At 47.0% G+C, this 17,809-nt stretch overlaps 1 protein-coding gene across 1 annotated transcript in view; it reads right to left on the reverse strand.

Annotated features, from left to right (window-relative positions):
- The window catches only part of PLXNC1 (plexin C1), a 143,045-nt gene that overhangs the window by 20,240 nt on the left and 104,996 nt on the right, over window positions 1-17,809 (reverse strand). Inside the window, exons 22-23 of the mRNA XM_032346762.1 lie at window positions 3,997-4,174; window positions 1,665-1,768 (exon numbers count right to left, since the gene is read on the reverse strand). Of these exons, the coding sequence (XP_032202653.1) occupies window positions 1,665-1,768; window positions 3,997-4,174 (282 nt within the window). The remainder of the gene's footprint in view (window positions 1-1,664; window positions 1,769-3,996; window positions 4,175-17,809) is intronic.

Genomic DNA, 17,809 nt, shown 5'->3' on the forward strand with positions numbered 1-17,809 from the left:
AGGGGTCCTCCGTCCTCTGCTCTCTCAGGAACAGTCTCTTCTTCCTCCGGGGGGAGGGGGCAGCCCGCAGGCTCCACAGGCCTTCCTGTGCCAACCACGTGTTCCTGTGACTTCGAAAGACAGGAGGCGCCGACTTTCCAAGAGGTCTGGGAAGCTGCTCCTGCCCTCCTCAACCACCGGAAGAGCTCCTGCGTCGGGGCCTCTGCTCGCCGCCATCCCTGAGCGCCATCTTGACCCTCCGTCACCCAGAAGCTCTCCATCCCCTTCCCATCTCTGAGTCCCTCTGCTCGTCTCCATCTCAACAGCCACTACGTCATCAATCCTCACCTGAAATTCTTCTAGTGGCAGCTTCCAAGGGCCCCCCTGTTACCAGATTTGTACCTCCTACCCATGTTCCACACACAGCCGCAGGCATTTCTGAGACACAAATCCCTCAAGATCCTCCAATGGCTTCTTTGGGGACAAAAGTCAAATTCCTGAAGAAGCTGACAGAGCCGCACAATAGGTCCCCCTCCCCCCACCCATGGCTTCCCACCCCACTTCTCTGCCTTCCGCCTTGACAGGCTGTGGTGAACCCTGGGGCCCAACTCTCTTGGTCCAAATCTTGGCTCCGCCACTGGCTAGCTGCTGGTAAACCTCCCTGTGCCTCAGTGTACCCATCTGTAAAGAGGGTTAATAACAGCCCCCACCTCAGAGGTCTGCTATATAAAGGATGGAGTAAGCAAAAAGGAGGGGCAGGGCGGAGGACAGCGTCTGACACGGTGAGGCCTCCATCACGTTGGCTGCTGTTGGCTCTCATGGCCACCCTCACACCTCTCGAGTTTTAGAGAGTTGACCAGTCTTTCTGTGGAAGAACTGTGGGGTATGCAGGCGCCCCACCCCAGCCCAGTTAAGTCCTCCTCTCCCTTCAGGTTTCCGCTGAGTCATAGCTTCCCTCCAGGAAGCTTTCTCTGATGCTGCAAGCCACAGCCCCGTCTCACTGTACATGTTGCCTCCTTCCTTGTCTCCGTCCCCTCTTCCCCCTCCCTGAGGCAGCAGGCTCCTCGAGGTCAGGAACCTGCAAGCCCAGCACTTAGCACAGAGCTGATAGTCCACAAAGACCTGGGTAATGTGGCTAAGTAATCCCCACGGTCCCAGCGTGTTCAGGAACCTTCCCTGCCTCCTTTCTCTTTTTCTAGATAGGCTTCTCTGGCACACAGCTCTCTGAGAGGGCACGTGCACCCCATACCCACCTTGGCACTCAGCCAGCATGTGGGTCATGGGCCCCAGGAGGTTTGACTGAGTACTGTAAACAAACAAGAAATGTCGAACTTCCTCAGGGGTGGGGGGGGAGGACAGTACACAAAGGTTACAAGGTTCTGTGAACATTGTGGACAGCCGTGAGGCGAGGTTTCCCACCCAAACTGCAGGATGGAGAGCGATCCGTCAAAAGAAAATCGACGGCCTGGCAGAGGAGGACGCCGGGGGAACCACAGGCCACGACAGACGGGGGTTCCTGGGCGCTTCCGAATGAGCAATGAAGGACGCAATCAGCAAACTATGCCAGAAAATGGTGGGAGTTGTGTAATTTAAAAAAAAGAATTTCCATGGTATTACCTGGAGATGATCTAATCCAGTCAGGACGGGGCTCGGGGAAGATGTCGGGGTCTCAGCCCTGCTCTTACCTCGTAGTGGCCGATGGTATTTAGCTTGGTTATTCCATCTTCGAGAATCACAGACGAACTATCAATATCCAGCAGCTCTTTCTGTCGTGTTCCCACTTGTAGCTCTGGGAAGGAAAACAAAAAAGTCTATTTTGTTCTCCTCTGACATTATAGTGAGAAAGTTTAAATGTTCCTCTGTAATAACAGTAGCAATTATTATTTATGGATACAGCTTAAATAAAGTGGTTAATATTAGTTTGAAGGTTTGGTGATATCTCAGCCAGACAGGGAGCCCGAGTTTTGTTTTGTTTTTGTTTTGTGTTTAGGGCTTTGACTTTTAAGACAATGTTTCCCTGAAGCTTATACTCTGAGGCTAAGCCTGGAAGTAAATAAAGCCAATGAAAACAAAATAATGTATCCTTAGAGAGATGAAGCTCTGCAGAAAATTCTAACACCAAATTTGTATGTTCCCAAGCAGGTGCGTTGGGGCCAGTCTCCTGTCCATCTCTGCGTGGGGGGGCACTGGTGGGCTAACACCCCAAGCCACAGGCCTCAAGCTCTTTCATGGAGGTTGCCAACTTGTGCCCTAGGGCCAGAATGTGGCCCACTGATGTGTATTTTCTTTTGTGAACCTTCACAGTGTTTCACTTATTACTAATGTCAATTCAACACCAACAGTCAATGATCAGGAGATGGCTCATAAAAATTCAGACCGAGTTCTCTTTAAAAAAAAAAATGGGGTCATCTTCTAACACTGACCCCCAAAGACCCACATGCAACTATTGGCTGAGGGTAAGTGGGACCTGCCCCCTTCGACGCGGTGTCCTCCACCAATGAAGGTGGGTCCCATTTCCTGGTGTCCTAAGTGGACCAATACAGCAGTTGCCTCTCTGGGCCTCTGAGTTTGTGAGCTTCTGCTAGAGGCCGTCCCACCACAGCTGCTCTGGGATCAGATTCTAGTACAACTGTAAGGCTGGTTCTGAAGGTTCGCCTTAGTTTCCCCAGGCCAACCCGAGGTAGCCCACAAGATCATCATGAGAGCAGAAGCCTGGCAGGCTGGGAGGCTGTGCCTCCACTTCTCATCAGGCTAAAATGTGAAGCTTCTAGTTGACTTGCTCTGCTCCCTGCCTTGCCCTATCAGGAGGAACTGGTGGGCTCAGGGCACGGCGAGAGGGTGCTGCTGCGGACTCCTCGATGACAGGACTGAGGCCGCCAGGCTGTCCTCCCTGTGGCTGTCAGCTCCCCGCACCCAGCTCCTGGCGGCCAGAACCACACACTGGCCAGAGGGAGGCTGCTGCAAGAGGTTGATGCTTCTAATAAGGTTGACCACAGTCTCCCATCTGGGTCTGCCTCTTTGACCCGGCCGCTAACCAGGTGAGCTACAGTGGCCTTCAAGCATCTGACAGGCCACCCACAGGACACAGAAGAGAGGCAGAAGAGAGGCCCCTCTCTCTGAAGCCACGTCACACAGCTGCCACACACCTGCACGGCTCCTTGCACCTGCCAGGCCCTGCCCCCTGGCTGCTCTAAATGGCCATTTGGTGGGAGGTTTGGCCTTGGAGGGCCGGGTGGGACGACTTCAGTTGCCTGCTTCACCGAGGCTACAACCGTACCTCGAGGGGAGATGAACCTGGTTACGCTGTCTGTCACCGCTGTGATTTTACTCTTCTTTCCTGTCCCATTATCTGCTATAAAATCCACACGGCGGTCTCTGGGGAGGGCCGCGGGGAGCTCAACTTGAAAACGTTGACGAACATTTGAGTGCAGCGGAGCCCGGTTAGCTCGCTCATGCGGACGCTCGCCTCCGAAGTGTACAGCTAGAGCCCGAGAAAGAATTCGCAGCAGACACTGCTCCGGGCTGGGGGCAGGACGCAGACCACGCTTGATGCAGGATGCGATGAGCGCGAGGAGGAGGACCTTTCCAGGGCGCGGGAGTCGACCCCAGGGTCTGAGCCACCCGCTAATGACCCGCTCGGTGTCACAACCAACAGATCAAACACCAGTGCGAAACGCAACACAGAGAGAGGGCGCGGGGTGCCCGCCTTTCTGTACTTCCCGATGCAAGGTGAATCCATTCTGTCTTGGGGCGAGCAATCTCATGAATCTGATTTACAAACATAATATTTTTTTAAAAACCAGCGTCTTTGAAGGATAATGCTTCCTAGGAGGACTCATGCTGCTCGTGGGGGAGCCGTGTAGGCTCCGGGCCCCCAGAGGTGCCCGCTGGGAGCGGTCTGGGGGAGTAAGCTTCCATCGTCGGAGGCTTGCCAGCCGTGGGCAGGGAGGAAGGGGGAGAGAGTGGGGGAGACGTGCACCCGGGGGTGGGGGCAAAATAACTCCCTCATTGCCTTACCGAGGCCAATTTCGTTCAGCTGAAGTCCATAAGGAGAGCCATTTTTGCTTAGGAAAGCCTGGAAGATCTTTTCTTTGGCTTGGCCTATGGTGTCACAATCAAGAACATTGACTGAAATGTTCCGACAGACATCTGCACTCTCATTTTCCGGGATCTTTTCAAAGACAACGTTTAATGCCTGCAAGAACACAAACAGGTTTCCCAGTCTATTAGATAATTGCCATCTGAAAGGCATTCATAAAAGACACAAACCTTGGCGAGTCCTACTAATACCTCTGACGGCACCTTAGCAAACACTGTGTCGCATTATACTACATTAATCTTTTCCCCGTAACCCATTCTTTTCAGGGATAATGGAAAGGAAAACAGAAAAGTGAAAACTCTCATTACAGAGCGAGTATTGAATAAATATATCCGAGAGTAAAACATATATACCCATAAATATTCTAGAAGTCGTGACTTCTAATTTCATCCTCCCCCTCTAAAAGGAAAAAAAAAAAAAAAAGGAAAATGTTCCACAGTAGATGAGGGCAGGCTGGTGATTACTGTTTTTATTAACAGGACCACGGAGTCCCAGAAGTGAAGTTCCAGGTGACAGGAAAGGTCAGGAGGTCCCCATACTGATCCTGCTGGAAGAGGTCACTTTTCAACGTGCTCATTAATGACAAGAACATTTATCGCCCCCTTCACTTGGACACCCTCAGTCAGCTTCCCGAGTCGTCATTAAACCCCCCTGAGGCCCCCCCCCCCCCCAGTACTACTAGTCTCACGTGCTTTATTTTACCTCTCAACGCCCGTTACTTAACATTTCCTCAGTTAACGCTCTCCCGGTATATCAAACCCTCAGAATGGGACACATGGGGGATGGAAGGCCTTGGTGAACATGTGAAAACACAGAACTAGGGAGCCTTTCAGGTTTACTTTGAGAACGCACTCATGTAACGCAACCAAGTTTCCCTACTGCAGCTCCTCAGGGGGCTGGGAGGGATCCCACTCAGAGAAAGGCTGGGAGTGTTCCTGTAATTAGCATAGCACACAGTTTGGATCTGAAGGCACCTTGGAGATGGCAGAATCGAGAATCTGGTGTGAAATACCCAGTCATTTAACATTTTTGAACCTGGTTGCCATGACGGAATGTAAAATGATTACTGGAAATGTTAAAAAAAAAAAATGAAAACACAATTAAGGGGAAATCAGGGATCCTTAGGGTTCACTCAACTTTCAAATGGGTATAGTAACACCGCGGGCCTTCTAGTGTTGTGACAGAGATTAAATGAGATGATGCCTGTCGCTCGCTTGGCACAGGGACAGGCTGCTGGGACAGGCTGGACACTGATGCTGAGGATGACGATGACAGCAGTGAGCGACAGTTTCGTGTCACTTCTCAGAACATTTACTATAGCTAGTGTCGTGTGCCGCCACAAGGAGACGCAGAGAGCCCGCTGAAGCCGAGCAGCCAGGGCTCAGACTCCACGCTCTGTGTCCAGCAGGGCAAGGGTCGTGTTGCCTGTGAACAGGGGAACCACCCGCTCTGGGGACGGAGTTTTCCGTCAGTTTTCCGCTCAGTTTTCCCTGCTACCCAGTGGGAGTCACAATGGCAACTGCCCTGGGCCTGGGACTGGCAAGTGAATTAACCTCGGGGCACAGAGCACGGGGTCTGGCTGGCGAGCCCTTGGGAAATGCGATGACAGAAGGACCAGGGTCATGGGAGAGGGGATGGCAAACCCTGGGAGGGTTCTTGTCAAGGCCTTCGCACCTTGCTTCTACACTCCTGCTGACAATAACACACAGTCAACTTCGGTCCAGTCCCAACTACACGATAAACACTCTGAGGCTGTGGGGTCTGAACTCCGCAGACCTATGGGACAGGACGGAAGGCAGGGTGTGTTGGCAGGAGGCCAAGGGCTGGGCGGACCATCTAGAAGGAATCGCCACTCCTATGCCAGAGTCCTCTCCCTTGCCTTCCTGGTTCAGCACATTGATTGACACCCTGCCAACTTCAATTCTAGACACACTTCTTTTAATCTTCCCAACATCCTAGTTAGGGGGCTGTGTTCTTATTATCCCCATTTTTTTTTTTTTTTTAAAGTAGGCTCCAAGCCCAGTGTGGGGCTTGAACTCATGACCCTGAGATCAAGACCTGAACTGGGATCAAGAACCAGCTTAACTGACTGAGCCACCTGCCCACCCCTGACCCCCACTGACTTTTTTTTTTTTTTTTTTTTTTTTAAGATTTTATTTATTTATTTGACAGAGAGAAATCACAAGTAGATGGAGAGGAAGGCAGAGAGAGAGAGAGAGAGAGAGAGGGAAGCAGGCTCCCTGCCGAGCAGAGAGCCCGATGTGGGACTCGATCCCAGGACCCTGAGATCATGACCTGAGCCGAAGGCAGCGGCTTAACCCACTGAGCCACCCAGGCGCCCCCCCACTGACTTTTTAAAGTAATATTATCCCCACTTTTGAGTGAGGAACTGGAGGTATAGAGGGGTCAAATAACGCCTGCCGGGGACACAGGTCGTAAGTGGCAGAGCGAGGAGTGGGCACGGTGAACCACTCAGCGACGGGGTTCCCCACACCCAGTCCCCTCTCACCCCTGCTTCCACCCACAGCCCGGGAACCCTGGGCCTCTGGGACAAGCTGGAAGCAAAGTCCTGAGCGAAACGCCCACCACAAACGGGGCTTCTAGAGGTGGAAACACGGGTCCTGCCCTCACAGTCCAAGTAGACCTGTCCCTGTCTCCCCACAACTCTGCATGCTGCTGTCGCACCAGGGAATGAGGGTGGCTACACTGTTTCACGGGGCTTCCAAAGATAAAGACAACTGGGAAGCCCCTCTTAATCAGAGCTCCAGCGATCCCAGCTTGTTTCATAGTTTTATAGGTATTTGTGAAATAACACTGTGACTACCTAAAGGGCACGATTGTCTTTAACAAAAACACCCCTTTAGAGGCAATAAATGTTCTACTTAAAAACATAACCAAAAGGAGAAAAAAAATCTTAACTGGATGTAAAATAATGTAAATCCGCCACTACCTCCATAGCTAGATGGGTGGGAGAAAGGTAAAATGGGATTTGAGAGAGGCCACAGGGAATTCAGAGAGTCAATTCAGACACAAATTGATTTTTTTATACTGCAAACCTTAGTTCCAACAGCAATTTCCTAAAGGCTTACCTGGCGTCAGGGGCTCCCAAGTGGGCCCCACCTTTTCACCCCACCCCCACCCCCGGGGCTCAGGGAGTGCACACTGGGCTCTGATTCCCACAGGGAAAGATTCCCCCATGGAAGCACCATCTCTCCCCTTACAAACCCATTTAGACAGAATCTTCCCTGTGCCCTACTCGGTGTTAGGGGCAGGATATAGGAGGGACTTTAAGATATAGTCCTTGTTTGTGGATAATTCACAGTGTGTTTGACAAACTACAGCATCACCTTTGAAACAGTATTTAGCCACTAGGTGAAAGGGCATCCCCCTCAGTCAGTGTTGATAGAAAATTCAAGAAGGGAGGCCAGGCGGGCTGAGAGCTCTGAGCACAGGCATCAGACCATCTGGATTATCCCCTTATGCTACTTAACTGTGGGAGTGTGGGTAAGTCATCTAATTTCTCTGAGCCTTAACACTCTCTTCCTTCCTTCCTTTCTTTCTCTTTTCTTTTTTCTTTTCTTTTCTTTTCCTTTCCTTCCTTCTTTCCTTCTGTACCCACTGTGGGGCTTGAACTCACAACCCCGAGATAGAGTCACATGCTGTATCGACTGAGCCAGCCAGGCACGCCAACACTCTCACTGTTTCTATTTAAAAGGAGTGACAAGACCACCAAATAATGACATAATAATAGCAAATTAAGGAGTGCTTCCTGTGTGCCAAATACTGTTATAAAGTATGTCTGTGTATTTGTATTTAAGAATCTCAGAAAGTTTATCTCATAGATTCTATTATTCTCATTTTACAGATGACAAACTGAGGCACAGAGAAGTTAAGGAAATTGCACAAGATCACCTAGCAAGAAAATGGTAGAAGCAGGCACTTAAGCTTCAGGTTCTTAAAACTTTGGTGATCCTGCCTTTCAAAATATGAAAATGTTTTGTAAACTAAGCATGGTCCAGATCTATAGGATGGCAATTGGTCTTCAGTACCCACAAAAGACTAAAGTGCTTGAAAATCTATGCTGGTCTTTTCTCCAGAAATCTGTCCCTGAATAGCTCTGGCTTTCCCTATTTCTTTGGCATAAATGTATCAACAAAGCTGGGACAACAGATACGGTTAGTGGTATATGGTCGTTTAACCCAGTTTTGGCCAATGAGATAGAAAGGAAAAGAGTTTCTACTCTAACAGAAGGAAACTGTAGTATTTGGAGCTGTGGCAGCTATTTTGTAATTAGGTGGGAGGCCAAAGAGGAGCACAGAGATGGTGACCCAGATGATTTATCCCTGGGATACAAGGGTTGTTCAACATTCATAAATCAATCAATGTGACAGAACAAATCAATAAGAGAAGAGAGAAGAACCACATGGTCCTCTCAATTGATGAAGAAAAAGCATTTGACAAGATATAGCATTCGTTCCTGATTAAAACTCTTCAAAGTAAACAAACAAACAAACAAAACCTCTTCAAAGTATGGGGTCGAGGGAACATTCCTCAAACTCATAAAATCTATCTATGAAAAACCCACAGTGAATATCATTCTCAATGGGGAAAAACTGAAAGCCTTCCTTTTGAGATCAGGAACACAGCAAGTATGTCCACTCTCACCACTATTGTTCAACATAATACTAGAAGTCCTAGCAACAGCAATCAGACAACAAAAGAAATAAAAGGTATTCAAATTGGCAAAGAAGATGTCAAACTTTCTCTCTTTGCAGATGACATGATACTTTACGTGGAAAACCCAAAAGACTTCACCCCCAAACTACTAGAACTCATATAGAATTCAGAATAAACCTAACCAAAGAGGTAAAGGATCTGTACTCAAAGAACTACAGAACACTCATGAAAGAAATTGAAGAAGACACAAAAAGATGGAAAAACATTCCATGCTCATGGATTGGAAGAATAAATATTGTTAAAATGTCTATACTGCCCAATTGAAATTCCACTGGCATTCTTCAAAGTGCTGGAACAAACAATCCTAAAATTTGTATGGAACCAGAAATGACCCCGAATCGCTAAGGAAATGTTCAAAAAGGAAAAAAAAAAAAAAAAAAGCTGGGGCATCACATTGCCTGATTTCAAGCTTTACTACAAAGCAGTGACCATCAAGACAGCATGGTACTGGTACAAAAACAGACATACAGACCAGTAGAACAGAGTAGAGAGTCCAGATATGGACCCTCAATTCTATGGACAAATAATCTGCGACAAAGCAGGAAAAAATATCCAATGGAAAAAAGAGAGTCTCTTCAATAAACGGTGCTGGGAAAACTGGACAACTATGTATAGAAGAATGAAACTTGACCATTCTCTCACATCAGACACAAAGCTAAACTCGAAATTGATGAAAGATCTCAACGTGAGGCAGGAATCTATCAAAATCTTAGAGGCGAACATAGGTATTAACCTCTTTTGACACTGGCCACAGCGACTTGTTTCAAAACACATCTCCAAAGGCAAAGGAAACAAAAGCAAAAATGAACTTTTGGGACTTTATCACGATAAAAAGCTTCTGTACAGCAAAGGAAACAGTCAACAAAACAAAGAGGCAACCCACAGAATGGGAGAAGATATTCAAAATGACACTACAAAGGGCTGATATCCAAGATCTATAAAGAACTCCTCAAACTCAATACCCAAAAAACAGACAATCATGTCAAAAAATGGGCAGAAGACATGAACAGACACTTCTCCAAAAAAAACACACAAATGGCTAACAGACGCATGAAAAAGTGTTCATCATCACTAGCCATCAAGGAGATGCAAATCAAAAGCACATTGAGATACCACCTTACACCAGTTAGAATGGCCAAAATCAACAAGACAGTAAGCAACAAGTGTTGTAGAGGATGTGGAGAAAGGGGAACCCTCTTACACTGTTGGTGGGAATGCAAGTTGGTGCAGCCACTTTGGAAAATAGGGTGGAGATTCCTCAAAAAATTAAAAATCAAGTTATTCTATGACCCTGCAATTACATTACTGGGTATTTACCCCAAAGATACAGATGTAGTGAAAAGAAGGGCCATCTGTACCCCAATGTTCATAGTAGCAATGTTCATAGTTGCCAAACTGTGGAAAGAACCAAGATGCTCTTCAGCTGATGAGTGGATAAAGAAGATGTGGTCCATATATACAATGGAGTATTATGCCTCCATCAGAAAGGATGAATACCCAACTTTTGTACCAACATGGACAGGACTGGAGGAGATGAAATAATTCAAGCAGAGAAAGCCAATTATCGTATGGTTTCACTTACTTGTGGAGCATAAGGAATAATATGGAGGACATTGGGAGAAGGAAAGGAAAAGTGAACTGGGAGAAATTAGAGGGGGGGGATGAAACACGAGAGACTGTGGACTCTGAGAAACAAACTGAGGGTTTTGAAGAGGAGGGGAGTGGGGGGTTGGGTTAGCCTGGTGGTGAGTACTAAGGAGGGCACATATTCATGGAACACTGGATGTGGTGCATAAACAATGACTCTTGGAACACTGAAAAAAAAAAAAAAGATATTTTTTAAAAAAAGAAAAAGAGAAAAAGCAAGAAAGAAAAAGAAAAAAAAAAGATGATGATCCCGATGAGCAGATGGACCAGCCTTGGGCTGCTCACCTCCTAACTTTCTGCACTGGAATGCAATTCCCTTATTCTGGTTTTTCTCTTACTTACAGCTGAATGTATCCAACCTGACAGAGCTCACTGTTGATGCTCAGGTAGCTAAATTCACTCACTAACACCCAGCTACTTGGCTCACCTACTGGGAACAGGGCATTGCAGAATATACAAAATAGAAACCTAGCAGTGATCCTGACTGGGAAGTATTTAAAGACTGGCAGCAAAACTGTGGAATGTATACAAAGAATTCTAATACCAGGTAGAAAATAGTAGGTATAGGTAGAGTGCTTAAGGGGTTCAGAGAGAATTACCTCTAGCTTAGAGGAGGTTTTTCAAAGGGAGAGAAATCAGGGAAGACTGCATGGAAGAAGAGACATTTGAATTGGGTCTGGAAAGGAACTGCACAGGCAGCAGTACACAGGGAAGCCTCTGGACCATGACACACCTGGCTTCAGTTCTAGCTAGACTGGTGAGTAGCAAGCTTCAATCCTCTATTCGGGCTACTAGGTCAGGAAGTCTAGATTAAAAAAAAAAAAATCCCACTTCCTTTGAGTAGAGCGGAGGGTGGAGGACTTGAAGAACTGTTTGCCCTTTCAAAATCACCATCTGCCATCTGAGGGTTTCCATTATTATTTATGGAAACAAAAGCTGAAAAAAACCACTGTTTTAGGTTTCTAATAATCACAGCGCTCACATACAGCATGCCGAGCACTTAACCATTACTAGGACTTGTCCCACACGCTGTGCTAATTCATTTACTCCTGCTCTGTGCATTGAAGAATTGCTCAGTGAAGTGGACACTATCATTAGCTTCACTTGACAGGTGAAGAAACGGACAGAAAGATGCTCAGAAATGTGTCCAAGGTCACAGAGCTGCTGAGGGTCATCACTAGGCTATGTCCACCCTCTTAACTGCAAACCCCAAAGGCCAGTCAAGGTGATAAACGTCCAGTGGCAGTCCGGGTGGGCCTGGGGTTCTCGATAAATGCTCTTAGAGAAGGCAGGCTGGATGCAGACAGCCTCGAAGAGGGGGCTTGACCTCCCTGGCTTGGCTTGGCCTGGAACCCCATGGAAAGCACTCAGTCTGGAGAACCCCGTGGGCTGGTGCAAGTACCACCCACAGATATTTTTCTGGAGCTCACACTCAGCCAGAGGAAAGAGGACCTTTCCCAGCCTCTACTGCAGCTCGGCGTGGCCATGCGACTGCACGCTGGCCAATGGGATTAAGAGGACGTGTCCTGTGGTGGCCTCTGGGAAGCTTCCTTACAAGACAGCTGGTGACCATCTGTCCCCTTTTCTACAGCCCTACTTATGTCCTGCTGTCTGGAATGTGGAAGAAGGCTGTGTGGGGGGTGAGCGAGCACTTAAGACCGTGAGGTGGCCTGAGGACAAGAGAAGGATATTTGGAAGACGCATGGCCCAGAACCCAGAAAAAGGACCTGATGGGAAGGACCTGGTTCTTCCGTAAGTGGGTCACACACCAGCCCGTGTAGGTAGGTCATTGGTCAGATTCATCACTGTGGTCTCCTGTTCACACCTGTCCAGTGGGATGTGTGCGTGCCACAGACTATAAACACCGATTACGGGTAACGTCTTTAACAGTAACATGAGGTTTTTTTTTTTTTTTTTTTTTTTTTTTGTAACATGAGGTTTTAATGACAGTGGATTCAGCTGATCTACTCCCTGTATCACCCATCACCAATAAATCAGTGACCAGGAAGAAGGGTGAGAGGACATTGTGCTTAGTAGACCTTACAGGGGACAACAAAAACTGCCCAGACAAGAAAAAGTGTCATAAATAAATGATGAGAACTCCTCTGAGGTGTGATGGCCGGCCATCTCACATAGATTAGTTTCTGACCTCATAATAAGCCTACAGGGTTAGGTTTTCTGATCACCTGTTTATAGTGGAAGAAACAGGTTTAGAGAGGTTTGGTGACTTGCCCAAAGTCACTAACAGCCCGTCAGTAAAGTGGTTGAGCTCGGCTTCACACCCAAGACAGTCAGACTCTAAACCCCCGCCTCTCAGCACTAAGCTATGCAGCAGCTAGACGGACAAGCACATTCGGGGTTCACTAGAGGGTCTGCCCACCATTTCTTCACACAACTTGGTGGGTTAAGGTAGCAAGGAGAAATAAAAAACAGAAATAGAAATAGAAAAAATAGAAAAAAGTAAGGCTGGGGTGGGGAGCTGGCGGGATGAATCAAAGGCAGGGGAAGAGGCATTTCCCTCAACTTCTTGCACACTTCGGTGGGGAGAGGCTGACCCAGCTACCTTATTAATTCCTCAGCCACAGGCTTGGCTCGAAAGGGCAGGGCTGTTGCTGCATCCTTTCTGTAATGCCTTATAATACCTAGAAAATAATTTCTAAAAAAAGTTATTACAAGCCAGCCACTTTATTACAAAAGGTCTTAGGTCAATAATTGCTTTCATTAAATAAAACCTATAAAATATATTTTTTTTAATTTTATTTGAGAGTCAAATGAAGGTCAAGAGAAAAGTCTGGGGGCACCTCGGTGGCTTAGTCGGTGAAGTGTCTCCCTTGGCTCAGGGGTCATGATCCCAGGGTCCTGGGATCAAGCCCCGCTGAGCAGGGAGCCTGCTTCCCCCCTCTCTCTGCCACTCTGCGCCTGCTGCCCCCCGCCATGACCCAACTTGTGCTCTCTTGCTCTCTGTCAAATAAATAAATAAAATCTTTAAAAAAAAAAAAAAAGAGAAAGAGAGAGAGAGATCTGGTTCTTATACCAACTGGATTTAGAGGGGTTTGGGGTGAGAGAGAACACGCTTCCAGAGGTTCAGTAGAAGTAGCCTGAGCCCAGAGTTACAAGTGCAAGTCCCAGAAGCTTCTGAGCTGAGGTCTTCCTTAAGCCGGAGTAGGCAGCCCTGGGACGGCTACCACATACCCCCTCTAATGCTGCTCTGGCTGCCCTGCATCCCTGCTCCCTGCCTTTCCCTTTCCCCCCAACACAGCCCAAAGCTTTCTGGATCAAGGAGTTTTCCCCTCCAGCCTAACAATGAGGAAGGAAGGCCTTTGCCACCTTGAAAAAAAAAATTAAGTGAATGAAGAGAATTTCCTCAAATGTGAGTTTCTATCACAGAATTTCTATATTTGCTAGCATTTGTTCATGATAGAATCAAGCAAGAATCTGTCTTACTTAAGCCCAGAATGACTGGTTTCAGTACTTTAGGCTTAATATGAATATGTCACGGTTTGGTTTTTGGCAAAGCACTCCCATGAGTTTCACATTGATGGAGAGTGGTAAGGCATTTCCACTGATGTGTCCCCAGAAAAAGAGGAAAGAGACCAAGGCTTTCAGGGTTTTAGGGTTTAGTGGGAGGGCAGATTCTAGTCCTTTTTCTCTTTTATGTCAGGCTCTAGAATAAGAGCTGGCAAACTTCCTGTAAAAGGCCAGATAGTAAATATTTAAGACTCTGCAGCCTGTACAGTCTCTGTTACCACTAGTTGACTTTTCAGCTGTGGCAGGGAAATAGCCATAGACAACAGTAAATGAATGTGCATGGCTGTGTTTCAATAAAACTTTATTTATAACAACAGACAGCAGGGCCACATTTGGCCCACAGGCTCTTGTTTGCTGATCCCTGCTCTAGACAATGGAGCCTTCAAATCAAATGCTGACTTTGACAGTGTCAGAAAAAACATATGGAAAAAAATGCCTTTTATCTCCACCATGATGTGCTATAAAAGTTACCATTCTCTGAGGAGTAGAAGTATAAATAAGGATCCTTAACAATGAAGTAATAAAGTAACATTTGAGCTATAAAGAAGAAAATTAAATACTTTCGTGTTTAGGTAACTAAATTATTTCCTAATCCCAAGATTATGGGTATGAGAAGAAAAAGTATGAAGAGGAAAGTCATTTCAAGCACTCATTTAATGTTAATTTTTCATTTTCCACTGCTTGCCATCGACTAGGGAATGACTTACCTAAAATGATTATAAAAAAATGGTTTCACTTCTTTGATCAGGAAGCTCAGAACAGTAACTACGAAGTTAGTAATGGTTTCAGTATTATTGCAAGTCATAATGGAAATGATTTGTACTATGGTAGAGAGAAAAAGGAAAAAAAAAAAACGCCCAAGAATTGTTAATTAACTTCACTGTTTCTCCACAAATGCTAGGAGTATTAAAAACAAGACTGCTGAAGTACAAACATCAGGATTTAATGAACAATGGGATGTAATTGAAGTAACAGAGAATGACTTAATCGGGACAGTGGGTTGTTTAATTATGGGGATAATGGATCTTCTGAAAGGGACAAAGTAAATGGAACAGAAGGAGCTGGGGAGTAGTGGGGAGAGCCGCTGTGTTAGAGCAAGCATGGAGACGTGGAACTCTCACGAGAGACAGCGAGGGCTCTGTTACAGAGGAAACAGTTTATTAAACATGACTGTCCCCGAAATGTAACGACCGGGTGAAAAAGACCCGGGGGCGTAGGCTGGCATCAACCGTCACGGACCGCAGTGGAGGCGGGAAGATTTCTACAGGCATGTATCTGCACTTTTTCTAAGAATTTCTAATAATCTTAAAGACTTTCACACAGATATGAGAAGGAGGGCAATACTGTGTTTGTCAGAACACTGTTCCCCAGGGTGCCAAGATGCTATCTCTCAGATACAGCAGATTGGCAGGCTCATTTCCTGGGTTTAAGAGTGCCTGGGTGGCTGAGTGGGTTGAGCCTCTGCCTTCGACTCAGGTCATGATCTCGGAGTTCTGGGATCGAGTCCCACATCGGGCTCTGCTCTGCGGAGAGCCTGCTTCCTCCTCTCTCTCTGCCTGCCTCTCTGACTACTTGTGATCTCTCTGCCAAATAAATAAATAAAATTAAAAAAAAAAAACATTTAAGAGTTCAAAAAACCATTTCTCGCTTAACTTTGATTACAAGTCAACCTTCTCTTGCTAATTCAGCACACTTGCTACGAGTTATTGGTATTGGGTTTTTCCATCTCCTCTTGAAAGTGAAGCCCATGTCCCTTCTTCCGTGTGGTGTGCTTTCCTAGAACTGAAGTGCTCGCGCCTTCCCTGGCTCCCAAAGTTCCAGGGGCTCTGCTCCGAGATCCTCCTTGCAGCACAGGACACGTGCGCATGGACACGGGCTCCAGAGTCGCCAGCCATGAAATCAAACATTGCCTAGAATGTTGCAAAGGGAGAAGAACCACAGGGTAATAAGCCTTACTCCTCTCCCGCCGTCCTATCTGAATTCCCCGCTGGTGGAGGAAGGCAGAGTCCCCGCGCACGATGCATGGGGAGGATGCATGGGGAGGATGCCCTCCCCGGGGCATCCAACATTCCAACAGTGGGGGATGAGCCTGCAGGGACAGACTCTGCCCTGAGGGCCAGCCTGCAGGGCGCGGAGGGAGGAGGGTGATTCTTGCCGTGCTAGAGCAAGTGTGACTGTGACTCTACGGGGCTTTGCTCAGATTTGAGGAAAGAGAGGAATTCTCCTCCCAGAATCCACCGAACGAAGGATTACTCCTCTGAGCCTATTTGTGAGTATAATGATTTCATGGGTAAGAAATTGGCAGAATGTCTCCATGTTCTAGAAAACACCCCACACCTCAGGGAGAACACATCCTAATCTTAGAGGTGTGAAACCTAACTTTCAGGTGGCTGGGTGAGGGGCTGTGTTGCTGAGCACTGAGCCACACAGGAGGTTGGAGCCTCTTCCAGATGTCTCCCTGTCATGGCACCAAGCTCTGGCATTTCAAGTTGCTTATGTGATGGCTCTCGATTTTTTTTCTCTGACTTTTCTTTCCTTGAAAGAATTTACACACACACACACACACACACACACACACACACACAGAACAGAGTTTGTTCAGCATACCTTGGTTTTCAATTACATCAACCACCTCAGGCAAATTTAAGAAAATCAAGATCGCAAACCACTGTGCATACATGACTGGGGTGGGGGATTAGCTTGGAGGTAAGAGAGAAAGAGGGAGGAGGGAGGAGGGGGAAGAGGGAGGAGGGAGGAGAAAACGGGAGGTAGAAGGAAGGGGGAGGGGGAGGAGGAAATAGGGGGAGGAGGGAGGAGAGAGGAGGAAGGAGAAAATTATAATATGATGCTTAAGACTGAGGGAACTTGCCTGAAAGGAAATGAAAAACCTTAAATTTTTTATATTGACCTTCTGCTAACATTTTGTCATGCCAGCATCACCCAGATCAGTGCCTCCTCTGGAGTTTCTAAGGTAACCCTCTACCATGAAACAGTCAGGTTGGGACAGGTACAATAAAGCATTAAAAATCATTTTTAAAGCGAGGACCCTAGAAACCAGTGGCCCACCCCTTTTCTAGTCTCTGTCTACTGGCAAATCTGAATTTGTAAAGGAAGATTTATCTGGATTTCTAAAATCCTAATTTCCCATTAGCCTTTTCCCCAGGGGCTATAAAGGAAAAAAGAATCCAAGAGTCCACGGGAATCCCTTCAACATCAAGAAACATTTTGGTGAGGAGCTGGGAGTTAACAAATCCGAAACACATGGCCTTAATGGACTGTGAAATAAACAATGTTTCAAAATGAAAGGCGGAAAAAGTGTTGCCATGTCAAGCATTAAAGAGGACTCAAACCTCAGAAGTTGCTTCAGGCATTTGAGTTCTTCCTGGGCTTCCAGTCTGGCCCCCTCCTTCTCTCTCCTTCCTGTCGGGGTTCAGGGGTTTACGTTTTCATGAAAGGAAATTACTGCTGGGTCCCCCCAACCTACATACCCTTGCAAATATTTCTCTTTGGGACCCTATGGGGCTTCCAAAATGTTTCAGAGGAAAAGCATACACATCTTTGGGGGTGGGACCTGCATTCCCTGTCCTAGGTCGAGAAGGATGTCAACAGGTCCTGAGGCAAAATTTGTCTTTTGTTCTCCAAGACAGCCGGGGGCTCTGTCCAAGAAGGCTGTGCCTTGGTCATGCCTGCGCCTGTGTCTGCCTGGGCTTCTTCCCCAGCAGCTCTGATTTCACAGTCCTGAGGAAAGGCCCAGACATTGGTCTGTCTGGATCGGCATCTCTTTTTTCTTTTTTAAAGATTTATTTATGTATTTTAGAG

The sequence above is a fragment of the Mustela erminea genome, chromosome 6 (assembly GCF_009829155.1).
Source record: "Mustela erminea isolate mMusErm1 chromosome 6, mMusErm1.Pri, whole genome shotgun sequence".
NCBI classification, from domain to species: Eukaryota; Metazoa; Chordata; class Mammalia; order Carnivora; family Mustelidae; genus Mustela; species Mustela erminea.